The 26974-nt window shown below is 40.3% G+C and overlaps 1 protein-coding gene across 3 annotated transcripts; it reads right to left on the minus strand.

The window, feature by feature from the left end:
* Nucleotides 1–444: 444 nt before the first annotated feature.
* Nucleotides 445–26974, minus strand: LOC133127116 (ankyrin repeat domain-containing protein 12-like). 3 transcript variants are annotated; one of them, XM_061239775.1, is made up of 13 exons: nucleotides 26812–26974; nucleotides 13341–13454; nucleotides 11206–11320; nucleotides 10533–10601; nucleotides 9962–10108; nucleotides 9494–9697; nucleotides 8618–8760; nucleotides 7948–8095; nucleotides 3279–7750; nucleotides 2933–3031; nucleotides 2479–2622; nucleotides 2158–2253; nucleotides 445–1705 (listed from the first exon to the last, which is right to left on the minus strand). In XM_061239775.1, exons 2-13 carry the CDS (start codon nucleotides 13398–13400, stop codon nucleotides 1520–1522), a joined length of 5883 nt encoding a protein of 1960 aa, XP_061095759.1. In that variant the 5' UTR covers nucleotides 13401–13454; nucleotides 26812–26974; the 3' UTR covers nucleotides 445–1519. The 3 variants fall into 3 exon arrangements, with proteins under 3 accessions (XP_061095759.1, XP_061095758.1, XP_061095760.1); XM_061239774.1 differs by having other exon boundaries at nucleotides 11206–11350; XM_061239776.1 differs by lacking the exon at nucleotides 10533–10601 and having other exon boundaries at nucleotides 11206–11350; nucleotides 26812–26973.

The raw sequence follows: 26974 nt of genomic DNA on the forward strand, positions 1-26974 counted from the left end.
TGTACCAAATGATTTATGATTGTTCGTAGTTAATTACGTTGGGACTTCCAAGAAGTACAGAGTGCCTGACTACCTTCAAATAGGCGTTTTCTGCATGTGGTGGCATTTATACATGTAGGCTTGTTTGGAATACTTGAAAAATATGGCCCCTGTAATGGAAAAGTGACAATATTGTGAAGTAAATATGAACTCCATCCATCCATTATCTTAACCCGCTTATCCTGAACAGAGTCGCAGGGTGGCTGGAGCCTATCCCAGCATACATTGGGCTAAAGGCAGGAATACACCCTGGACAGGTCGCCAGTCCATCGCAGGGCACACACACCATTCACTCACACTCATACCCAAGGGCAATTTAGACTCTCAAATCAGCCTAACCTGCATGTCTTTGGACTGTGGGAGGAAACCAGAACACAATGCAAACTCCACACAGAGAGGCCCCTATTTCACAACAAATAAAGTTTATTAAATTATATATTACAAATATGTACATAAAATTAACAAGTAAATATCAAAATAGACACTATTATTTAACAATTATTCAAAGGCATTATGTAGTAAAAATAAAAATATATTTTATCTCACTTTGAACTGTAAAACTAAATTTTTTCTGTAGGGAAGCAACATTGTACTTATTCTTAATGTACTCCTGAATCAATAGACAAAAAGTTAGGCTCTATAGATGGTGCTCCAGGAATGAAATGTTTTAGAAGCAGGTAGTTTATATATAGTGATAAATACAAAAAAAAATAAAAAATAAAGAACAAATCTGCAATGCATGCAAAGCATTAAGGTCAGTAAAAAAAACCAGCAGAGTATGAAAATGGGGGAAGGAACGTGAAAAAACCTGACGCATGCATAATAATTGGTCGACAATGGAAGATAAAAAGCTGAACTTTGGTCCATAAAAGACACTTACAATCAAAATATGAATCTCTTACTTTTTTTTTTTACAAGTTTGATACAATCGCATAGCTATTTACAAATACACATTAGTATAAAATAAGTTACAAAAAAAATTAAGGACACAGTCTGTACATGTATTAACTGAAAAACAATAATTATGTAGTCTTTTCTTCTCTAAAATCTTAGGCAGGTAACAGATATCCCTCTGGGACTATTTTCTGTCCTATGCTCTCTCTCCTTGGGGTTACACACAGACAGCAACTCCCAGCTCTGCTGGGCCCATGACTACACGGTACACATCTTGCAGTAACTACAAGTTACTGTCACTACAAGTACCAGCAGCCTAGCCTGTCTGTGCTGTGGCATATAGAGTGAACAGAAATGTCATAGCTGTGCTCTGCCCGCTCAAGTCTGAGCACTGTGCAGTGCATGACGGGCAATGAGTGGTTGCATCTGATTACAATGTGCACAATATTTTATCCCCAACATTCCTGCCCTTATCCTTTGTGAAAACAACCAAGAAAAGGCGATTACACGGCCCTGTTCTTCACTTTCCCGTGATTAAGTGCTCTGCTTTTTCGCTCCGTTCCACGCCGTGGCCTTAGCCGGTGCATCAAATCGGGGCAAGTTCGAAGTCGTCGCTGACATCCACGAGCGGGATGTAGAACTCGGGGATCTGGAAGATGCTGACAGACTTGTAGGTGGCGGGATCCAACTCCTGTAGCTTGAGCTGCCACTCCAGACGCTGCACGGCATTGAGAGCTGCTGCCTCGTGCTGCTGCCGCATCAGGAGACAGGTCTGCAGAGACACCACGCACCACATGGGACATGTTTAACCAGCTGGATATCCCTTTCTTTCAAGTTCAAAAAAATTCATAACCATGAGTTTACCTGCAGGTGATCAATGTCAAGGCTGACTTAACAAAGTTTGACTCAATTTCGGTTTTGATCTTGCACATGGCACACTTTATTCTATAAAAAAAGATTTTGCCTTTTATTTTAAACCTTCAATTTTGGTCCAAGTACTAAACCAGGGGCACCGATCATTACTAAGCCCTGATTTTAGTTTGACATTTAAGTATTTTGTGCATTGCCAGTCAGGGGTGCCAATAATTCTGGAGCCCACTGTATATTGGGATTTGTTGTGCCGCGCTAATCCAGATCAGTGTACATCACAGTGACCTTAAAACTGTGAAAGATAAATCAATTTTATCCCCCCCCCCCCCCCCCAAATAAAAAAAAAAACCTTACCTTCAGCTTATCAAACTTGTCATCAACGTCTTGTAACCAGGACATGAACTGCCTAGCATTGAACCGGTCCCGGACAGAGGTTTTGCAATCATCTCCCTAACAATCATAAATAGAAACAAAAGCAGAAGTCTAAGGTAATTAATATATGACAAATTTGTGTTCAAGCATAGTGTACAATGGTACTACATTTCTGAAAAACGCAACTGAAAAGCTTATGAGCCAATCCACCAAGCCTGAGCTATGGTAACATGGAAGAGACCTGTTCTACTCAGTTAACCATCAAAACTTACAGTGATTAGGTTTGTGTGTGGGACTGCTAACCTGGACTTCCTGGGGCATGGTGTAAACTTCAGCATCCAGCAAGACTGTGCAGGCACTGAAGGGAAGGGCTTGATTGGCTAGTGTTCTCGCCGCCCGGTAATGGACACGCAAAACTTCTTGCTCATTAGAAAGTATGAGCTTCTCCTGGGGAAATGATTGGCATCCACATTGGCGTTCAATTGCAACAATAAGCTAAAACTGTTCAGCTTCCAAGCTTACCTCAATGCAACCATTTAGCACAATTTTATGGCATGAAAAACAAATAAAAAGGAAACACTACAATAATTATGTATCAATGTTTTGGTCATCAGACCTTAAGGCTGCTAACTTAATCTTCCTTTGGTTATCTTTTATTCATAAACAAATAAAAAATCTTCACAAAAAAGGAAGTAAACAAATATTTACAAACTAACAATGAAAAACAGCAAAGTTCCTCTTTCTTATGGAAACATACCCGTTCAATGCCATGTTGCAAGCGCAGCTTCATGCGAACAACCTCCTGCTGTTTGAACATCTCTTTTAGTGGTTCAGGTAATGAGGGAGGTGGAGTTATCTGTTATGCAGGGGAAGAAAACAAGTAAACATTTAATTAAACCACATTCTATTAAAATAACATCTCGTGCCTGTGCTCACTTCCTGACACTTCATGCAAGGTAGTTAATGTTTGCACAGCCTGTACAGCCTGGTTTTCTAATGAGTAATAATAGTAACCGAGGATCATTAAAAGAATCCAAAATTGCTTCTAAAAATGCAATTTGCTCAGGAAATATTTAACTCATGAATGCATTTCCTTGACTTACAGTAGGAATACAGAGCTTGCCAAGTGGGTTTCCATCCAGGAGGTAGGATCCGTTGAAGGTCACATATTCATCATAATACTGCGGTGCTTGCGGAATAACACTACACAGGATTTTCCGCTTCTCCTCAATCTTTCTGCGGATATGCAGGAACTCATAGTAGGGGTTGGCTCTTTCAGTCTGGTAGGGTTCAATCTCCTCCAGCTTCAGAGAGTCCACAATGGCAGCCAGGGACTGTTGGGTCGTCTCTTTAGTGTGCAGGGTGAAGGGCTCTGTGTGAATGGACTGTGCCTGATGCATCTTTCTCTTCCGTGGATGAGGCAACTGTATGTCATCCTCTTCCAACAGTGTGGTTTTGGAATTGTCGCCACAAGAGTCAGAGTGGCCTTCTTCTGGCTGTGGAGAAGAACGTCCTGAGGGAACATTGCTGTGCTCTGATTGGAAATCCACTTGCAGACCACTGAAAGAGGAATCAGACGTATCCTGCTGCAGTTGTTGGATTTCTTTTTCAGGTACAGCTGCAAAGGCTGTCATCTCTTCATATGTTTCGGGCTTCAGTTCTGCTGTGGTACAGGCCTGAGGACCAGTTTCTACAGGAAGACTTAGATTCTCAGCAATCTCCAAAGAGACATTCCTCTCCTTGCTCTCTTCAGCTTCATGCAAAGTATTTTCTTCCAGTTGATGTTTAGCACCTTGACAGCATTCCACAACAGTTGACAATGTCGAATGTGCAAATTCATTACAGTCAGACTGAAGATCACTTGCTCCCAGGGATTCATTCACAAGTCTTTGTTTAGTGTCCTTTGGAACAACACTATCTGTATCCATGTTTTCTTGAGCACCCTTAGGTTCATGCTGACTCGAGCTCTCAGTGTTGCTAACCGTCCCATTGATTGTAGTATTAAAAGAGGTGGTAGAAAGACTTGTGCTGCCCTCACAGTCCGTTCTAGGCTTTTCAGACAAATCACTGTACTGTTTCTCCATTGTCCGATCCTCAAATTTTCTGTCTACACAAGGAGTATCTTCCAATAAGCTGGGGTTTTCTTTCTGTTCAGAATCCCTCTCAGCTCTATGCAACAAACCCACAGAGAGATCTGAGCACACATCCTGATGCTCACCACAGCAGTCAGATACTTTTTCATTTGAAGACACATGCTGTTGAGAGAGAGGGAGTGAACCGATTCCTATTGTATCCACAGGTAAAGACTCCTTGATTTCAAAAATTACATGTTCTGAGGTTGACTTCTCAACTAAGTTGGTTTTTGTTCTCAAGTCTTCACCTTGAGGAAAATGCACATCTCCCTCAAACAGAAAATCAGTGACACCGTGCTCCTTTGTTTCTGTGACTGTCCACAGTGAAGTATCTGCTTGGGACACGCTGACATGTTCTCCATCACTCTTATCGGAATCCTTTAACAAAGACACTCTGCTGACTGGCTCAGGAACAAGACCAACATCAAGAAGGACATGAGGACTTAAATGGGTTCCTTCATTTCCAGTGTCTGTTGGAGTCTCAGTGCTGCAATTACTAAGGTTCGGGAGCTGCGATTCCTGGCTGCTTACTGGCAGACAATTTTTTGAATGCTCTTTACTAGAAAGTGCACCAGACCAGCTGAGCTCATTAGGTCTGCCATCAGTGGATGCTGGTTTGCCATCTTCATCCACTGTTGACCAAGGAGTCTCCTGCTTGTTGGACAGTGTGGTGCTTTTCTGTGGAACCCCATCAAGAAAACAATCACAATCAACATCTTGGACAGCAGAGGAAGTTGGTATGGTGCACAGCTGAGAATCTAAACCTTCCTTGTCAAAACCAGAGTCATGCTCAGTTTGGGGCCTTGGTGTAAGCACTGCTGTCTGGGAAGAGTCCTCTGAACTAGTCACTGAAATCATAGACACAGATCTACAAATTAAGCCAGTCTCATCGCTTTCCATCTTTCCAATATGTGCTATACTTTTTGTGTCCAGAGATACAGATCTTGTACTAGTAGTTTCCTTCAACATGTTCTCTTGACTGTGGGCCTCAGAAACATCTGAGCTCTTGGAGCGAAGGAAGTCTTTGCTGAGGCAGGGCTCACCGGGTGAGTTTTTCACCCTGTCTTTATTCTTCAGCTTGCTGTGCTCTGCCACTGGTTGGTGCTTCATTCTCTCTCTTTCTTTCTGCTTGATTTTCTCCTTGTGCTTCCTGTGCCACTGCTCAATCTCCTGATCTTTCAGGCTCAACATTCGCTCAAAGCTGGTCTGCATGAGATCATCATTAACAAGCCTTTTCTCTTTTGGTCGAGCATCCTTGGGTGCAGGTGAGGGTTTTGATTTTCCACCATCGGCCTCTGCTTCATTCATTTTTATTTTGTTGGTTTTTGTTTGCTGAGACTTATCCTTACACCCATCTCTGTGTCTGTCAGCATGTTTGTCCTTAGTCCTTTTATCTTTCTCCAGAGGTTTTGTCTTGTCAGTGGGAGTCTTACTGTTTTCACAAACACTGCTCCTTTTCTCCACGAGGAAAGTTTTCAGGTTCGAGCTGGAAGAAGAGATGTCCTTTATTTTATCTTTTTTCTTTTTCTCATTGTCTTTCTCTTTTTCTTTTACTCTGTCAAGTTTGCATTGATCTGCTACTGCAACTTTCTCTGATGTTTTTCCTTTCTTATCTATGCTGTTTCTTTCTTTATCTCTGCTCTCTGTTGGACACCGCACTTTCTCTTGCTTCTCTTTCTCATTCTTTCGATCCACTTTCTCTTTGATTTTTTTGTCTTCTGGCTTTTTCGTCAGTAAGGCGGCTTTTGATTTTTCACTCTCCTTCTGATTTTTCTCTAAGGGAAAATAGGACGAACCAGACATGACCTTTTCTTTTTCTTTCAATTTGTCTGTACAGTTATGGAGTTCACTTTTGTCCCACAAGTACTCGGTTTTGAGTTTCTTTTCTCTGTCGGAATACTTTTTATCCAACGTTTCAGACTCCTTCTCCCTTCCTGGCAACCTCTTCTCTGTTTTTTCTTGAGCTCCCTTCTCTGTTTGGTCTTGTAGTTTGTTCTCAGAGATAGGATTGTCTTCCATTTCTTCCTTCACATCAGAATCTACCGGTCCCCAGTTGGAGATATGACAGTTTGCCGTCTCTTCTGCTGTCTTTAAATCATTTCCCTTTCCCTCTCTGCATTGCAGTTCTTCCTTCTCCTTTTTAAAATCTTTGTCCTTTGCTCCTTCTTTCTGCTTCTTATCTTTGCTGTGAAAGTGTTTTTCTTTTGTTGTTCTCACCAGCGGTAAATCTGTACCTTTTTGAAGGGAAATGTTTTCAGGCTCTTCATCTTTCTCAGACTGAAGGTCCTCATTTTCATAGCTCTTGAAAAAGTTCTCTTTCCAGAATGCTCTGTCAAACTGATGCCTGTGGCTATCTTTCCTGGCATCTCTTTGTCTGTGTTTGACCCTCTCAGTCTCATTCTCTTTTCTGTCCGTGTCCTTCTCGTTGTCACTGTCCTTCTTGTTTTTAACCTTCTCATTGTCATTCTCCTTCTTGTTCTTTTCTTTCTCCTGATGTTTCAGTTTGTGTTTCTTGATGACTTTGCCTTCTTTGTCAGTCTTCTGTAAGGCCACTTCACCGTTGTCCAAGTTCTCTCCTTCCCCCTCACAGCTGAGATCTTGGTGGTGGTATTTGCTCTTGTCTTTATGCTTTAATATTTTACTAGAGGAGCTCTCTGTGTTGTAAGGTTCCACATGGTAGTTGTGTTTTACGCTGTCCATCTGACAAGGACTGTCTTCAGAGGGCATGAACAATTTCAAATTTTCCTGTTTGAGGGGGCCAGATTGCTTGTCGCTGTGGTTATGCTTGGGAGACTTGATTGTCAACAGAGGAAAGAGATGGACAGAGTCTTCATCTTTAGGGCTGAATGACATCTTGAAGGAATCTTCCTCTCTAGTGTTCTCTGGGGTCTCCAGACCAGGTACTGTGGTGGAGAGGAGTGGAACTTTGCAGTTCTCCTTTCTGTCCTCTTTAAGTTCTTGGTTTTCCTTATTTTTGTTTAGATTTTTGTTCATATTGGCTTTTCCTTTCTCTTTTATTTCTACACTGAGGTTCAGTTTTTTGGTCCTCAATTCAGCTTTATGTATGTCAATGGTAAGTGGACAAGTGGAAGAGCTCTTCCTCTCTGGGGAAGTCTCATCACTCGAACTCACAGGGCTGTGATACTGGATGCGGGATATTTTCTGCTTTTTTGACTTGCAGGTACGTGTAGACTCACTCCGCTCCTGGCTGTCCACAAAATGGTTCCTTTCAATTGCATCCTTCTGTCGCCGTCTTGACTTCCTCTTCAAGAGTGGTCTGTCCTTCGGTGCATTGCTGAGGCCCTCCTCTTCCTCATCCTGGAATTCATATTCATCCAGTCTAGCTGTTGAGGCAGACTTGTTTGTTGCACATGTCTGTTTGGTGTCCTTTTCAGTGTCTGAGTATTCCATATCGTCATCAGTACTGGAGTGGCCTTCAGAATCTGTCAAATTGAAATAAGAGTCATTTTAGGTCAGAATTCCTTTGGATTCCAAGCACACTTCTGCTTTCTATCAAGACATATTGCCTTCAGCATTCTTCAAATATTCTGCAGTGTTCACATAACACCAAGGTTACTACTTCAAAATGTTATTAATCATGTTATGTCAAAACAAATTTGCGAGGAAATGTAACCCACACCTGAGGAACTCTCATCTGAGTTGGAGATCTGCGCTTCACCCTTCAGAAGCTCCTCTATGTCCTTGGAGTCGGCCACGTCCACAGGCCGCTCCCCGCGGTCGTTGGCCTGGAGGGGATTGCCCCCATGCTGCAGCAGTAGTCTCACAATCTTCAGTATAATCAGATAAAAGGCTAATTTAAAGCCAAATCTAGACACAACTGTCAATCAAACCATGCATTCAAACGTTCTGTAATCGAGTATTCAGACCTGGACCAGACGCACATTAAAGCTATTTTTTCCAATGCAATTGAAATAGGTTTTGATAGTATGACTGCAAACCCTTTGTCAAAAGTCAAAGAACAATGTTGCAGTAATTAATATCTGCATATAATATCATCTGGGTTATGAATAAGACTTAACTTCTCCTTCCTAAAAAACTTTATTAAGACATACATGTACGTTGTCATACAAAAAGGACACATTCAAATTATTTTTGTTAAAACATGCAGTCTCGAGACAAGGTTTTCTTTGATTTCAGAGATCAACATAAAGCCTAATGTGTTATATGTTGCTATATTAGCCAATGTAGAACAATGTTCACTGACACATCTGTGCAACAATTTTTTAACCCCCAGACATATTTTAAAACCGAGTGAACAAGCTTGGTGTGCAGTAAGGGGAGAAGCGTACGTCTTTATGTCCACTGCTGGATGCATCATGCAGTGGCGTGTCATCATCCAGCCCCTGTGTGTTGACCTCTGCTCCAGTAGAAATCAGGACTTTTGCCACATCATAATGGCCCAAGTTGCATGCCTCATGGAGTGGAGTCCAGCCTAGGAAACACAATTATTTTTCTATGATACAGTGGATTTCTAGTCACACTATAGAATATAGCATCCTCATAAAATACATAATGAATTATTATTAGCAGCATTGTACGTCCTTAAAAATACATAGTTCATAATTTGTGAACTTAAGTCGATTTCAAAATTGAATTCAATTTCGCCATTGTTTACAAATTGAGAGAACCCTGCAGTAGGTTACAATATGAAATGCTGCGATTAGAGAAGATCTGAACAGTCGAGTCTAACCTTGCGTGCAATTTCCCAAACTTCCCCAAAAAGTTATTCATGTTGGCATAAAAACCAAAAATGATTATTTAAGAAAGTATAATGTACACAATGCAAGGATTGTTTGATTTAGCTCCTCTTATTACAACAGGTTAATCTATCCGAGAATTGCACTGTCTGCCAATGGAACATTTATTATGGTGAAGCCAACTGAATTTAGGCTAATCCAGATTGGACAGATTGCCTCTTCCTCAACAGAAGTTTTCTTTAGCGTTCAAGGCACTGGAATTGATAGTTCCTAACTATTAAAATGGCATTCCTCATAGTGGACAAGATACAAAATGAAATTACAGTGTAGAATCTACAGCATATACACCAGTTTTCTTTCTCATTGAAACATCCCGCCAATGAAAAGCCAAAGGCAGACAGGCAGGTAACAAAGTGATTTATTCAGTCCTTGCCATCATAGCCTGCATGTAACAATCTGCAGTCTCACCTGCAAAGTCTTTGACATTGGCATCGGCCCCAAGACTGATGAGCTCCTCGACTTGCTTGACATCCCCTCGGATGGCAGCCAAGTGTAGAGCAGTCTCGCCTCTCTCATTCCTCTTGTTAATCTTATCCTTCTGCCTAGATGTCGTAGAGCTGGAGATCTTCTTCTGCACTGGTGCCGCCTGTGTAGGGTGACTGGGGGTGGAGTCTGAGGCAAAAAGAAACAAAAAGCAACTATCAGCGCCAAATCTTTATAATAGAGCAGGATAATTTACCTCCATGAATAATCAAACTTGAGTACCTGGACTAGAAGATGTGATATGTGTTAGAGGGCTATTTTAGTGTCTAAAAGAGGAGCAGTGGTGTGAGTTTGAGGACTGGAGAGACTATGGTTTTGTGAGGAGCAGTGATATGAGTTTGAACCCTGGGGATTTCAGCATCAGTAGTTGGCAGTAGTTTGAAGAGGCAGAACCTGGACTATTGTCTCTTGCAGTCATCTGCATTAGAAGGGCCATCTGTTTCCGCTCCGACAGGGGATACCCAAACAGAATGTTCACTGGAGTTGACTTCTTGCTTCCAGTCTCTTTCTTAACTTTCTTCTTCTCTGGACCATCTTTATCTGGAAAAAAACCCATTGGGAATTAAGGCATATCTCGAGTGAGAAACACAATACTTCACCGTCTGCCCCATTTCAGGGGCCCCTCCCCCCGTTAATGTCCTTACACCAGAGGTCTCCAACCCTGGTCCTGGAGAGCTACAGGGTCTGCGGGTCTTTTGTTTTCACCTTAAAATCAGCACCCTGTTGAGACCCAGGTAACCAAGTGAGGTTAGTTAACCATGTTATCAACTGCTCTAATTGATTCATTAAGTGCAGAGTGACATCAAATACCAGGAGACCCTGTAGCTCTCCAGGACCAGGGCTGAAGACCACTGCCTTACACTATCAACAACCAAGCTTGAGACAGAGTCGCAGATGCACGTGCCTGTAAAGCAAAGAGCGAAGGCTGGCTGAGAGGGGGATGCTGGGAAACAGGCTCTGTTACCTGTGTAAATCCTGCAGGGAGGGCTAAATCTTTCCCCCCAGGTTTCACTCGAGTGTCCTGGGTCTGAATCTACAGCGCAAGCATAGCAGAGATTGGAAAGAGGACGAGAGCAGGGAAGGAAAGCACTGTGTTAAGATAGCGACTGAGAACAATACCATAGATTGGGAAGCGCAGAAAGGTGCAGGGCAATATTTTGTTCACCCCAAGTCTGGAAAACGGTAACACTCGTATTCTAAACAAAAGCATGAAGAAAGGCCACAGATGCACCCAGCAATTTTAGATTGGTCAGTTAGAACATGTCCTGGAAATGTCTTGTGTCGCATAGAACAATGCATACATTTTTGTGTATAAATGTTTTCATTTCTTGTTAAATTTGTAAAACTGTGTGCGCTCAAATCACTTTGATTCTCTACTAACAGCTTTTGACACCTAGATGCAAGAGACACTTGCAACTAGGCAATAAAATCAAGACTTGGCATAATGTATATGTACCACTTGATATGGCAATATAAATTGTATGCTTAATGGCAAAGGTGGGAAACATTATTAGATTATACAAGGAGCATAAAGAGCATAAACATGTGAAGCTTGAGAGGAGGAGCAACAACAGTTCTGCAGTCGGCCACAGGGGGCAGCCTTAACATGTGGCAGAGAACAAAAGTAGCAGGATTACCGGTGTCAGAATCCCGCTCCTCGTTCCTCTGGGGACTGAGGGAGAAGGTAAGCTTGCGTTTCATGGAAGACTTCGGCTTCACCTCCAACAACTCACCCCGGTCCAACTTTGGAGTCTTGGTGAAGGAAGAAATGTTATCTTTACTCTGGAACAATGCAAATCAAAATATATGCAACTTACACAAAGGCTTTCACAGACACCACACAAAGGAAATGTTCAGGCATGGAGACGTCAAATCGCAAGGTTCAATTAAATTATATAATGAGACATAATGCACCCAGCTTCTGGAATGTACATGACATAAAATGGCTACAGCCAATACAGATTTATGTGAAGTTATTTCTCATGGTCTTACCAGGATGGAAATTCATTTCTGCAGTGTTCTGCAGTGAAATATCCTCATAGTGTATGATTTTCCAGTCAGTTCAGGATTCAGTATTCATTTGCTGAACTGACTGAAGTGAAAAGGAATTAACCTCAAACTTGGTTAATCATATGCTACATTGCCTAACTATAAATTTCAGATATATTCAAAATTCAGATCCTGGAAGGGTCACACTGTCTGCTGGTGTTTGATGTGTTCTTGCTCTGAAGTGCTTAATTTAAGTAATGATTAATTTAAACCTGTTCACCTCATTTGGAAAGCCTTGGCTGCTGATTGAAAGGAAATCACAAAAAAACTTGCAGAGATTGCAGCCCTCAAGGACTGGAGTTTGAGACTCCTGGCTTATAATTTGTCCACCATTTGTCGACTTCTATTTTAATAACTTTAAACCTCTTTCATACTGAAGGCACATCTATAACAATGTAGGTAGGCTTATGACCATTAATGGTCAGTACACTTTATAGCTCACAGTTATAGGGACAGGAGGGCCACAATCCTGTACTGTGGAACCTTCTGCTATAGGATTACAATGACTAAAGTCCACAATCCAAAAGCTGCCAATTAAATGGATGCTGTAGTCAATGTGGTCTTGTAGCTAAGGTGGCCTAGCACACCTTGTGCAAACACACTCGGTGAAACCCTGCAACTGTGTGTGGTTAGTGCAAAGTACATGTACTTCTCTCAGCATAATATTCTAAAAATATAAAATCATGCTGACCACTTTATTATGGGCCTCTGGATCCTCCACATGCTGTCTATTGAGTTTCAGTGGCATATGCACCAGCAGGAAATCTCTGCTGACCACAAGGAATGTATGCAAAAAAATGTCAGTGAAGATTTTGAGCTCAAAAGGACAGTTCCGTAGGAGTGAAACAGAATTTATAGAAGATAAATGGAATTTATATGAATTACAGGACACAAGTTATGTGCCTCTGCAGCACCGCTCACCGCTCTAAATTCCATTTCAGCTTACTCAGCAGCAAAAGGCACTCTCCTTAGCGAGAGTCAAGGCTACCCTGCTGCTCCATATATAAATAAAGGCTGGTACACTGGCTTGAATTCCAGATTGGGTGGGGACACCGCCATTTTAACTTTGAGTAAAATTATTTCCCATAATTCCTCAAGCATGATACAATTTGGTAAATTGTTAACCAATTTGGTAAAGCTAAGTACTGTAGGCTGCCCTGGCTAAAGGCATTAGCATAGCAAGTAGATTAATAATGCCATTTTAACTTTGAGTATAATGATTTCCCATCATTCCTCCAGCATGATACAATTTGGTAAATGGTTCACTAAATCGGTAAAGCGAAGTACTGTAGGCTGCCCTGGCTAAAGGCATTAGCATAGCAAGTAGATTAATAAAAGGTTGCAGCTGGGGCACATGTAATAGTGACTCCTGTGGTCAACTGAACACCTGGTATCTGCGCGTGTTGGCTGTGCCTACTGTGCAGTCAAGCAGCTGCCCAACACGACAGGTGAACTGCAGAGGGAAACTAAGTGGTGGTTGGCTACATTGTGCAACGCAGATCGACATGTACTCTCCTAAACTGACAGACTGTTCATCAACAGACAGGAACTTAATTCTAAATTATGTGAGACAATAAAAAATGATAGTTTAATGTAATATATCAGTCGAACAGCTAAGAAAATGCTATATCAGGGAGAACGGCTGGCTGTGCTAAACACTGAGGCAGTATCCCTTGGTTTTGGCTCCTGAAGTCTTATAGTGAGAAGCACAGCTGGCAGGCACCTTCTTCCCGGTTTGCTTTTCCACCATGGTGCCGTCTCTGTCGGACCCAGGTTTGGCCATGGTACAGCTGGTGACTAGCCTTGGTGGCTACTTCCCAGGGTTCTCATCATGTGCCTGCAAAATAAACCCTACATTAGCACTGCGTTATCAGTGTTGGGTTACCACACTGGATGAAACACAGGCTTATATGTGCTACGCTGGCTCCCCTGGAAGATTGTGAACCATCTGAAACCAATATCTCATTACTTCACAGTTTTGCTGGACGTCTTAATTATCATGGACAGTTCCATGCAGTTTGGACATCTGGGAGCCATGTGAAGTCCCACAAAAAACACAAAAATCTCAATTCAAATTTTTATCAGTTGAGCAAGCCTCAACATTTTACTCCAAGAAAGTCAAAACGAAACCCAACACAACCTCTTCTTCGACAAAAACCAGTTGCTGTCTCACTTAATAAGAAAAGCTAATAATTTACTTAAAACACAATTCCGCCCTCTTTCCTACTTTAAGCTCAGTCAAATCTTCATTGCAGGGTGTAGAATGCCATCAACAAACCATAACCATAAATTAAAGATGAAATATTTTGTGCCATAATGGATGCTATGACCAACTAGTTAGTTGTACCTTTGTTCATTTAGACTCCTCATAGATTCCCCTTTCATCTTTCATGTAGAATGTGCAAGGAGAGTGTAGGCCTGCTTCTACTCACATGCAGAAGGAAACAATGGGTATGAAGTAAAAACAAAAAAATCAGTTTTTTGGAAGGTTGACTTCCATTGCAGTCTTACGTCAACTCCAAACCAGTCAAACGCTTTGATGCTATCCCAACGACGGCATTCAGAGTTCAGTGTAATTATATTTACTAAACAAAGAATTAAGGCCTGAAAGTGCAGACTGCAGCTTTCGTGCTGAAGTGGGAATGATAATTCAGCTCCTTGGAGAGAAAGAGCAGGCGCCAGCCGGTTGGCTGTAGTTACTGTACATACTACGGTACAGTCCGGATGATTGCGCTGCGGAATCAGACTGCACCAAAGGTCCAAATGCTCTCCTAGCAACCAGGTTTTAAAGCACGTTTAATCCAGGCTTTATTTACTGCAAGGTTTCATGTTTCGTAAAATGAGGATTTTCTTTTTAAATAAACTTGCGGCGGCTTCCTGGTGAGGCCGAAACCTTTCACGGCACAGGAGTAGCTAGATGACTGATCTTAAGGGTAAAACAGCCTTAATTCCATCAACAGCTAAAGGTTGGATATCATTGCTGTTATGATACTAACCAGCTGGTGGCCGCACACAGATGGTATTCTTCAGTTACATATGGCGTGTGGCTTTTTTTCCCTCCTTCAGGCCCACTGTCCTCTGTTTAACCCAGACACCCCATGTGATTAGCCCACACCAATCAGGTGTGTGTGTGGTCTGAGTGCCTTTAACCCACATGCTTATGACAAATAGATTGTACTTGTACACATCAGTCTGATCCATCTGTGCACCACTATAGCCTTTCCTATAAAATATATATACTATAATCCATTTGCACCCTCTGAAACTTCCTTATCATACATGGCTGACATTCATCTGTGAATACTGCCATAACAGTCTAATGAGAGATACCAAGTTACTTTACATTACTTTACACATGAAGTGCTAGGGGTAATAAAACAATTTAAATGATTAAATAACCATTCCATATGTGCCCATTCATAGTATGTACTGGCTAAACATGTTTTAAACAAGGAGAATCATACTACACTTCAAAATATTATGCACTGAAAATCAATTTACTTGAAGGTACACTATGATACAGATGTCATGCAATATGGAAGCAGGAGGAAAGATAACATGGCTTTATGTCCACTTTAGATCACAAAAAAATAAGAAAATAGATTATCTACTGTTGAGAAATAACACATAACCAGGTATCTTTATTTCCTACCTGAGCCTCTGTCTCCCTTCAAGCACAGCACTACAGAGCTTTTAGGTCAGTGGCAGATCTTACAGCCATCTCCCTCTGTACTGTGATCCCAAGTCTATCTCTAACCATTACCCTTTCCCTCATCTAAATGAAATAAAATAAAATAAACACAAAAGGCCGCCCTCTTTAAAAAAAAAAATATATATATAGCATAATATAGTCAAATAAAAATAAAATAATAAAGTATTTACAGAACTGCATCAGTGAATGTTTCATTTGGAGAAATGTTTCACTTGGAGTCCTCTCTAAAATCATAGGAGAATAAAAATAAAAGTAAGCCAGCACAACAGTAATCACACATCTACTTGGAGGAAGGAAAATATGTAATACATTGCTTCAGTTGGGCCATTTTGCATGACGTTAAATCTGAGCACTGGCATCTCCAAAACGAGCGGTCATAGAGATGGACCATGGACCATGGTCTGGCCCTCCGGTGCGGTAACTGCACGTCTCAGCGGCTGGACTGCAGACCGAAAGCAGCTATGGCTGGATGCTTTTCAGAGGCACATACCCGTACTTTCAAACTTGATGAAAGGCCGTCTAAAAAAAGAACTGGAGTATCATGAGGGAGACAGTCACAGGAGCGTTATGATATACCTTCTTAACTGTGTGTCAATCCTCACTTAAGACTGAAGCACAAAGCTCATTCAGTCAGTAGTAAAGAGTGCAATGAAAGCATTGCATAGTGGCATTCTACCAGTGTATTTACATGTATTTCCGCAAGGCCTATTTGTGTATGCACTTGAGGCTATATCAAGAACATCTCTCCATGACATTACCGAAGAGGCAACGGGGTGTCTGTGGGGGAGTATACACTAGCTTTTCCATTACACTTTTGGACAGTCATCCGTCTGTGGGGATCGAATTAGAGTGCAGTGCGGTGCCGATTGCTCATTTGACGATAGCACCGGGCGGTCACTTGTGAATTTAGGCTACGGGGATGGGAATGTGGAAGCAGAGCAGTTTGTGGAAGTGCTCCTGTTTTGCAATGATGAACTTTTCACTCCTGACTCAGGGGAACGAATACAGGACCTGACAGTGAGAGACTGGTGCGTTTGCCTGCGGCTGTCTGTGCCTTTGCAGGGCAGAAAGAAATGTACTGCAGCTGACAGAAGTGTGCGTAGACTCCAACACTGTACTGTGTCAAAAGAACAGACAGCACCATGAGTGGGCACATCAAATTAATTTCAAATCTAGAACAATCCCTTTCGTCTTTAGCCTACACAAACCTGCTGCTTATGAGAGACGGAGGGGGGGGAGAGAGAGAGAGATAAGGGCAAGGAGAGAAGGGAGAGATGGAGAAAGAGAGAAGGGTAAGCCTGGTATTTAGGAGAGAGGAGAAAGAGACAGAGTGAGAAAGAGAGAGAGAGAAGGTCCTGGAGAGATGGAGAAAGAGAAAGGTGAGAGAGGGAAAGAGAAAAGGGTCGAGAGAGTGAGAGAAAGCAAGAGAGAGGGTGAGAGAGGGAAAAGGGCGAGGCGAGCGGAGCACAGGGAGCTGAGAGATGCGTGAGAGTGCAGAAACTCAATCCCCTGACTGCAGAGAAAAGGGAAGAGCTATGGATAGCACAGCACACCCCACTAGAGAGCACGCAGCACGGGACCGCGTGAGCTGCTCACATCAAGCTACGCTGCTTCATGCTGGGAGGGTGAAAAGGGCAACAGCATAAAAACTTTTAAATCTCACCATCCTTCACCAGTATACACAGAAAACAAATCGAGCTGCTTATTTTACATGCATTATTCAGAAGGTATCTTGCTGTACCCAGAGGGCTGTTGATTTTCCAAGTTCAATTTTCCATCCTTAACACCAAACAGAATATCAAGTTGCGAGCAGTACTAAGCATCTAGCATACTGCAAGCAATGTGTCCATGCTACTCTGCAATGGATTTGAGACACAACAAATATTACATTCTGTGGACAAGCATCCAGTATATCTTATTGAAATTAAAAACCACTTCCACTCCAGCTAGGGGGATCCAGGCTCCGATGACCATAGCAATATAGTGTCAATAGGTTACATTGCCCTCAATCAACTAGGAAGAGACAGGACACTGTGGTCTGGACCATCACACTTGACCAGCCATTGATTATTGATGATTGTTTTATACAGTACAACAATGACCAATTATCGTTCTGAATGCCTGCACCATCCTCCAACTAGGAGGTCAAAAAGATTTCATTCATAGCTAACAGTGCCACAGGCTACACTGCTGGTGAACTCACTAGTGCTGCTGGCATCTCCTTCTGCTGTATCAATGAACGTTACGTAGCATTACGATCATCTGACCTGTATACAACAACCGCATAGCCGCCTTCTCATAGCTCAGTGACTGTGTGGGGGAGCGGAGGTTTGAACCTACAATTCATAGTACTAAAAAGATCAAAAGGATGGTGTAAAATGGTGTTAGTCCAATTTTGGAAAGTGTGAGTCATGTAGACTACGACTGATGAGCTGTGCTTGACTGAAATTCCAGTAAACTTCTGTGTATTCTATAGAAATCCAAGTGAACAGGCACCGGTGCCAATAATTCTCATACATATTGTCACCAAAAGGGTCCGGCACTCTCTATAAGACGGAAAGTATTTTGGTATATTTTCTGTGGGCCTCTTCACCTCTTTATCGATGAACAACCACCACACCGAGAAATTAGATGAGTAGTCCTTCTGGAAACTTCTCTCACTAAAATGTAATTGGCCATCACAAATGTCCATACATCCTGTTGACCACAAATAAGTAATCAATGCCCATTGTCTATAAACCTTACTTTTGAGAGGAGACAGCGAACAGGTAGACAGATGACAGGCATAAACAAATTGATGACAATAGTAAGAGTGAGAATCATGCATTAAGAATTCAAAAACATGAAACAGAAGATAGAGAGCTTCTTTGCATTACATCTGATTCTTGATTTAATTTGATTTTCCATATGCATAAACAGCATTGTACAAATAGTACAATGCTGTTGGAAGTGCCAGGAAGCAAATGACAAACCGCAAATCAAGTGAGGTTGGTTGTTGATGGCTGACAGAATTAAAGGAGAGCCAGAGATCTTGTTGAATTGCTAATTAGTAAAAGTTTGCTTGAAATTAAAACCTACAGGATGGTAGATCTCCAAAAACAGGGTTGGGCATCCATACAGTACAGAATCTCAGGATTCTCTCCTTATTTTGTGGTTTTTGAAAAATGTATCATATATTTTTTTATATAAAAACACTGACAGATGCAGCTCATGTCTTTAGGGTCAGATCAAGAAAACACATCAGCTTTAGGTACCTAACACTGCAGATAGCACAAGTTATTGACACAAACCACAAACTGATTTTACACATTATATGGTAGAACTCAAAACTCAACACAACTGGGTAATCAAGAATATGGATGTTCCTAACAGTTCTAACAATAACTCACCAAACCATTATAGTACTGAATTATGGCTACACTCCTCTTTTTCAACAAAATGACACAGCTGGTATTGAATATTACAATTTATAATTGAAACAACTGCCTTTCACAATCACAGGGAGTAAGACTGATAGAACAGACAGACATCAACCTACATGGTGTATATGACCTTCAGAGCTAGCTGGACTCTGATAGTAAATTGACAAATAAGGAGATTTTAACGAGGCTACACAAAACTTTTTCTTTGTGTAATGAATGATGTAGTCTTTGTGCAAATTTTGCATTTAGATACTGCAAGATGATGCTAGTCCATTTTTTCTCAAACTGAACAAACATCTCCTGATGCTATGCACACGGTAAAGTGCTAATTTTAGTTGTTGATGTCGAAACCTTCATGCAAACCTTGTCGAATCCTTCTGTATTTCAGATACAGGTTAGGGAGATGTAACATAATTCACGAGGATTCATGATTCTATCTGGCATGGTTTACTTACTGTTTTTAAGCTACTGAACACAGCTAGAATTATCTGTAGACTGAAATATTGTTAGCTAGCTAAATGCAACAGATCCAACTAATTATCTTATGGGGTATACAAATATGAGTGTTACTGTTATGGTTAAAAACTTAAAACAGAATGTTATGCTTGGGCCTTAATCTGTAGAGTAAGTTATTGTAGGCACCGTAACAATTTAGTACTTTTTTTGTACCTTTCCAATCAAATCTATATGTTTGATTTTTAGTATAAGAGCTGTAACAATTTAGTACTTTATTTTACCATATTAAATAGGCTAAAAGATTAAATCTTTATTTTTGTAAAACTGACATTTGCACAACAATAGCTAAGATAACTATACTGAAAGGGAAATTACTATTTTTGGAATGCCTTTACTTTTGGTTTCTCCCGTGGTCTGAGAAATGCTGGAATGCAGAGTCACCTGACTGTTACTGTGTGCATGGAGAAGGGACAACATCGGTTCATGTAAATTGTCAAACAAATGAATGGGACAACCCCTATGTTTCCAAAGAATCATGCATGCATTTACAATGCACCATTTCAGATCCATTTTAAAGTGTATGACTGCATGAAGTTCATTTCCTTTATACTTCATAGGCACTAAATCACAGAAGAGGATACACTCTGACTAAGTGATAAGCTTACATTGATTTTGATTGCATTGTTTACCATGTCAAATATTGTATTTTAAATAAAACAAACAAATCTAAATCTAAATCTAAAAACAGAACTTTCAGGAGGAAAAATGGGAGACTGTACTGCCCTTCAATCTGAAAGGACAAGTTCATGCCAGTTTATATTATATTACTTCATCATTTTCACAGCAAACTTTTCTATAAAGGATTTTCTTAGGAAATAGATGTCGCACAGCATTTACTCAATCTGAGTAAATCTTACAATTCTGTAAACTGGTATGATGCATTCACAGAGCAAAAAACCTTTTTGAAATTACTCATAAGCCGATTCTCTCTCTGAAAATTAAGACTACAAATGACAAAAAGTAACTGAGTCATGCCTTGACGTGCTAATAATTTAAAATAAAATCGCCATTTAAGTAAGAAAATAATGCAGTTAATGTTAAAATGATTTACATTATTTTCCTATGAGTGGCTGTAAATATTTGACACTGGCTCATTAATCAGCATTAAAAATGGCTTTCATGGGCTATTATTAACAGGGTCATATAGATGAAATTTGTGACAAAACTCAGAATTCCGATATTTACGAAACTGGCTTGATTTGTGTACATTACATAAAAATGCCAATGAAAGCTGAGAATTAGCTTCAGATTTACAATTTAAGTGAAAGTCTAAAGAACACTATAGCCTATCTGTCATGAGACAAAATTATTGAGACTTTTTGTCTCAAACTCCCTACCTACCTACTTACTACCACAAGTTACAGTCTACCAGAGTTAACAACACAGCAGTAACAAAGCAATAATTTAGCAAAATGAATTGCACGAATGCACAATATTGCTCTGTCTCTCATCCACTGGTCTATCTACTAGGTAAGTTGTAGGCAGGTAAAGGGACCTATAAAATCAAGGGTAAAGAGTCGGGACCTATAAAATCAATTTACTTACAAGAGGACCAATCAGAACTATGCATGCTTTATTATAATGCTTTCTGATAATAACCAGCCATTTGCATGACACCCTGCAAGAGGCCTGATTGAAGTTTTATTCTTAGAGTTAATTTTTTATTCTCTTTTGTCCCAGACCAAATAAATGGTATGAATACCTGTCCAAGAGCAAATAGTGTTATAAAATGGGTTCCTTAGGCTTTACAGTAAAGTGCCCCAATATGAATCCTACATTACTTCCATTAATCATATCTTACCTGACAGCTACTGGCAGAGAATGCATATTAGAACAGCATTATATTTTTAGCTAAAATAGACAGCCATTAATCACCAAACTGACAACAATGTGAAGCTGCGTGAACAGACTGTACACACATGCCTTTCACATTTTAACCCAGTAATCAATCATTGTTTTAATTTCACATAGCCTAACTTCTGCATTTAAACTGTGTAAGAAATAACAACTTAACAAATAAAAAAGTACACCCTAGCAAATAGTAACTCCGGAAATAGTGCATGAATTATGCTACGTTCTGATGAGAATGGCATTCGTATGGTAATGGTTTGCTTTCTTTGCAATTTGAGCCTAGGAATGTTCACCTACTGTAGTCTATAGTACCGTGTGTGCAGTGTCTGACCTCTCCTGCACTGTGCTCACAGGAAGTGCCGGGGATGACAACAAACCCGCATTCTTCTGCTCGCGAGCACATGCAGGGTTGTGCAATCGTCAAGCCTCCGGCTGCCACCTGGCAGTGCGCACAACGCACAATGTCAATTTGTGCTACGCTTCAGTGACAGACAAACAGAGCAAATGTAGTAAAAAGCCAAAGGCTGTGCCTTTAGCCCTCAAGCCCCGATTTTGGAAATTTGGAAAAGATGCCTCTCGCACCGTAGGTGCCGTGTCATTCCGTGATCATCAAGGTGAGGTTTGAAATAGTTCTTGTTGAGCTATGAGCATAGTATTAAAGAATAGAGGTATTGATAACAACAAGCAACACAGCTACATTCCAAATAAGCTATTCCTTTAAAAAGTTCTAACATTTATGACTGACGTCTTCACTGGACAACCAAATAATGACAGTGTCATAGCAGTGAATCATATGCACCTAGTTGCTTCAAAAAACAGCCATCTTGTGTGATGCATACTGCACTGTGGCTGCTGATGGTGACGTGTGGCAGCACCAAACTAATATCTCAGGGTACTGATGTAAAAGGGCCGTTTTTATAGCTGTTCCAAACGTCACTTCCTTGGGTCCCAGACGGACTCTTGGCAATATCATGCCAAGTAACAGAGTGAGAGGCCTTATAAAGGACTATGAGGGCTCCAGAATGCATTCTCATACTCAATGCCCAAATCATAATGGGTAAGAAGTGATCATTTCAAATCCTTGACAGTGACCAGAACCGCCCATTGGCACAAGGGGCCTGTTGTGTCATTTAATTGAAAACACCAATGGTTTGAAAATGACCAAATTCCCAAAACTAAACTTACTTACTTATCCTTTCCCTCTCAAAATTGTGGGTCAACAGCTGTTGCAAAAGATACATTGTTTTTACTCCCTGCAAACACCAACTGCACTCTGCACTCTCAGGCTGCAAACATTGTGTAAAAACAAAATTCAGTCTGAAACGAGCAAGACAAATAAGCCAGATTAATTTAGTTTTACAGATAGTGGGCTCCAGAATTATAGAGACCCTTGATAATATGCACTAAAAAATACTGTAAACTAAAGAATTATAATAATATCATTGACATAAGCTTTATTTTTCAACACATGTAAAGCAGTATGCATCAATATAGATTATCATCCATGTTGTTTATTATATCCAATTATATTATATTATATCCAGTTTATTATATATTTTCTTAATTTTTACCATTGCAAGACAATGTGTTATTTTGGCAGTGCAGGCCTACAATGAACCAGACGTATTTCTGTTGTTGAACGAACATTGAGTGCTTTGAGATGGTACAAGTGGCTATGGACACCAGGTCAGTCAGTTACATCCTCAGTCACAGCTTGAGTGTAGTCTTCTTAAGCAATGCTAAATGTAGAGAAGCACTTATTTTATCTAGTAGGATACTGATTACCTTGAATTATTGATTTTATAAGATGGATGAGTTTTTCAGTTCTCTTATACTCTTATACTAAACTATAATGTATTCTACAAAAATGTGGGCCCTAAATGCCCAAGTCTAATTCTTAAGGATTTCAAGAGCACTCGCTACTCAATATGTACCTAGCTAAATGATTAATAGAGAAATTGGGTGGAGCGGAAGAATGTAGTAACCTAAATTAGTTAGCTATGCACATTGGCTGTTGATAAGGATACAGCAAAGACACAGCTTATATTAAGATATAGATGCTTGTATAAAATGTGCTGCTGTATTTTTCAGTGTAACAATGCGGGAGTATGTAAAAATGCCTCACCCATCAAGCAATTTGTGCTACATGACATTTGTCAGGGGCTTTCCCCACATGCACTGGCTTACGTCGCCCTTCCAAAAAGAGGAAGACTTAAGTTTGTAATTCTACTAGAAAGAGCACAGAAACCCTTTCATTGTACAGAAGGGTTTTTAAACGCCTCTGTAACAAACTAGAAACTCACACTTCAAACAACTACTTGTACCAGAAAACCCCTCTTTGGTGCATGTTTAAAATGTCTTGCATCACCGGTTAGCTTTTACAAACACATGCTAGTATACACAGAAAAAACTCCCACAGAATGTCAGTAAAATAACAAATTGTTATAGGTCACAGTAAAGCGCTGTTGCCCAAAGGTCGATGTCCAACGGGTCAGCAGTCTGATTCACTGCTCTTACAACCCGTGAATACCCACATTTTGAAAACCCCAAAACACTCCATTCTATGACCTACGAGCCCAGACATAGTCTTGAAAGATGAGACAAAAACAGCTGCATCTTAAGGAACTGAAAACACATTTCCAACAGATTATCATATATTAAAGCTGAACTTTAATGTTTTTTTTCCCTCATCACATGTTTACAACTGACAATTACAGCACAAACATTACTCCAGACCCCCATGACAAACATAAGCATGATGGCAGAGCTTGTGCAAAGCAATGTATGCACACTCCCTTTGGAAGATATACATTAGGATTTGGGATTTTGTTTGAATAAATCATCATGACAAAAAACAGCCACAGAAAGCAAACTAGACTAAGTAAGTACTCCAAGTACACAAGAAAATACTTCAGAGAATAGTCCGTTAGGTTTAGCCAAGCACCTTGGTGTGACAAAAGACCCACAAATCATTTTATATCACATAACCACTGATATTAAAATACATTTAAAATCACACTTAAATGCAAACACATACAAACAGCATGTTTGCTTTCCCTCACCATAAGCACCATCTGTTACAAAACATCCACAGGCTCAATATAATTGCTATGAGTGTGATTCAAATTAATAGCATCCAAATAGCAATATTAATACAATAAGCAGCAGGGAATTGTGCTGGAACATATTGCATGGCATTCATTTTCTTAATTAATTTAAGCTTCGGCATTTGCCTCTGTATGTCTGTTCATAGAATTCTACTTGTGGAGGTCAAGGTTAATATCAATGGTCAAGGGCTGGTGATCAGTTTGCACTTGTTTGAAAATGAATCTCCTGAACTCTGAAGCTCTAAACTATGCAGAGTCATTGCAGGCACGGCACATCCATGAGGGAGAACGTGACTGGGGTATTTTTGAGCTAATACCTACACTCAGTATGTGTGCTGCCATCTAAAGATTGCACAAGGAAGGCAGAGAAATATGGCATTGACCTTTCAATTGCTACAGCACAGTAACTTTATTAAGCAGCTTCACAGCACCTTCCAACATTTGTCTTAATGCTCCGCATAAGGTACTAGCCTTCTACTTCTATTTTTATATACTTGGAAATGTGAGTATACATGTTTATTTCATGGCTTAATGAACAGTTTTAATGCTAATTTAAAGTGATTGCAGGGGCCTTAAAACATTTTTTTGTAGTAGCATATTTTGTAAAAGTAGTATAGTTGTGCTACACAATAGCCACAGAATTCACAAATTTAATCTGTAAATTAGGCCTAAATATCCTCACACATTGAAGATGTCTCTTCGCTATCTCACTACCACCCTTACCTCCCTCCTACCCATTTAGAAAAACCCCTGTGACATGCCCTTCCTCCAAATACAATGAAAGCATAGATGACATGTACACCCAAGGTGGAAAGTGTGTTTCCCCTAAGACATGCACATTATATCACAGAACTGACACATGACCAGTTAACAGTAAACTGGAGAAGACATATTGGCCAGCATGTTCCACAACTTATCTTGAAGTGGCATGGTTGTGACTTGTGATTTACATCGAATTACCATGTTTGACACTTGGCAGTAATTTTATATTTTCTTTATGCAAGGTGCCCAAGCCACTCAACATAGAGCTCAATCTTTAAAAACATTTAATATAATTACACCTTATGCAACAGACTAAATTGAATTACATCTCAAAGAAAGCACAATTCTATCATATAGTAAGGCCTCCATCTCCATGTTCAATCTAAAACCAGTCCAAACGCTACCATATTATCAAAGACTGTTCTCCCTGTGTTATAATAAAATGAGAACATGAGCAGACTAGTTTTAGTGAACACTTCGCAGAATCCAGAACAATCCTGCATTAAAAATAAGAAGCTATCCGACTGCATTTATGAATTTCTTTATTATCGCAGACCTGGCCATGCGCAGGTGCTCAGATCAAACGCACCAAAGTCGTACAACAGACAAGAATGTAAAAGATTGATCAAGTAACAGCCACAACTTTCAGGATTCACTGTATTTGAATAGCTACATCATGCAGGACATTTCGTTAATTGTAACACGTCTCTGATCTATTACCTACGCTATGTGTATAAATCTTTTTAAAGACAATTATGTCATTGAACATGCAAGTGTCAATATAACAAATCATCTTTAAATAAAATACGGACAATCTTAATGAAAAGCGATATGTAACGATAAAGGTGAACGTTACGCACAGTGATTTAGCTTCCCTGGGTACTTAATTTTCCTCAACTGGACTTCATACGAAATTGCTTGCCTAAACGGTAGCTACTCCTGTGAGCGAGCTCGGCTAGGTTTTAGATAGCAAGCTACCTAGCTAGTTCAGTTGTCGCTGAACGCCATTATTTAATGTTAACTAATGCACATAGCTAGCCAGCTGCAATGTATCTCACCATTTAAATTCGCTAGCTAGGTACCTAGATATCTTGCCATGTAGCTGCGTCCGTAGAGCCCGTGCTGCAGGAATATAGTGTTGGCAGAAAATAAGAAACGGAATGACTGCACTCATTATTCAGTTTAACATTGTCTAACGTATTCTCTCGAGACTGCTCTAATATTTTCGTATTATCCAGACAGCGATAAAATTATTGGTTAATTAGGTATATAACTAGCTTACTAATGAAGGACCTTTCTTGGCTGTGAAAGCAAGTAAAGTAGCTATAGTTACTGTGACTGCGTAATGTTACATAGTTTCCAATGTTCAAACATTAGCCTCTACTCCTCGCTCAGCTCGACGTGAGTTACTCGTCTACGCGTGGCTGTCACTCGACACGCAGTCAGCAGCAGTCGACGTTGCCGTTCTACGCCTGTCCCAGAATTATGGCGGTAAAGACGATTTCATAACTTAACCATTCATATAGAACTACGTAGCTAGCAATCCAGTTAGCAAAATGGATAATATAAGCCTCACTTTCAATCTTCGCAGTCCTAAACTCAACACTCTGTCAAATTTAACCCTGACGTTTACTAGCCAGCTGGTAACATGAAATACATTAATTTATCACCAATGTATTGCAAGCTGCATTACTATTAGAGCTAGCAGCTGCGATATCTATTTATCTCGCACGAACTAGCATACTCCCGTGTTAGTTATTAGCTAGCTAGCATGTCATTTTGATCCTACTATGGTCAATCAAAAAAAATAGTTTTTTTGCTTACCTTAATTGTGCGCATAACGTCCCGCTTATTTATTTATTCACGTTAATGTGTTTTAATGGTAGCTAGTAATTGCATGAATGCTGAGTATTAAAAAGAAAAGCACGAGCAACACACCCCTCTAGCTTGTCACTGGTTTGAAAACACATTACCCTGTCGTCGTTTC

The sequence above is a fragment of the Conger conger genome, chromosome 4 (genome assembly GCF_963514075.1).
Source record: "Conger conger chromosome 4, fConCon1.1, whole genome shotgun sequence".
Classification (NCBI taxonomy): Eukaryota; Metazoa; Chordata; class Actinopteri; order Anguilliformes; family Congridae; genus Conger; species Conger conger.

Coding starts and splice junctions, on each gene's coding strand:
- LOC133127116 (XM_061239774.1), bottom strand. CDS start 13,400: ATGGCCAAACCTGGGTCCGACAGAGACGGCACCATGGTGGAAAAGCAA. Junction 8,761..9,493: donor CAATGTCAAAGACTTTGCAG/GTGAGACTGCAG, acceptor TGTGTTTCCTAG/GCTGGACTCCACTCCATGAG. Junction 2,623..2,932: donor TGCAACATGGCATTGAACGG/GTATGTTTCCAT, acceptor TCATTTCCCCAG/GAGAAGCTCATACTTTCTAA.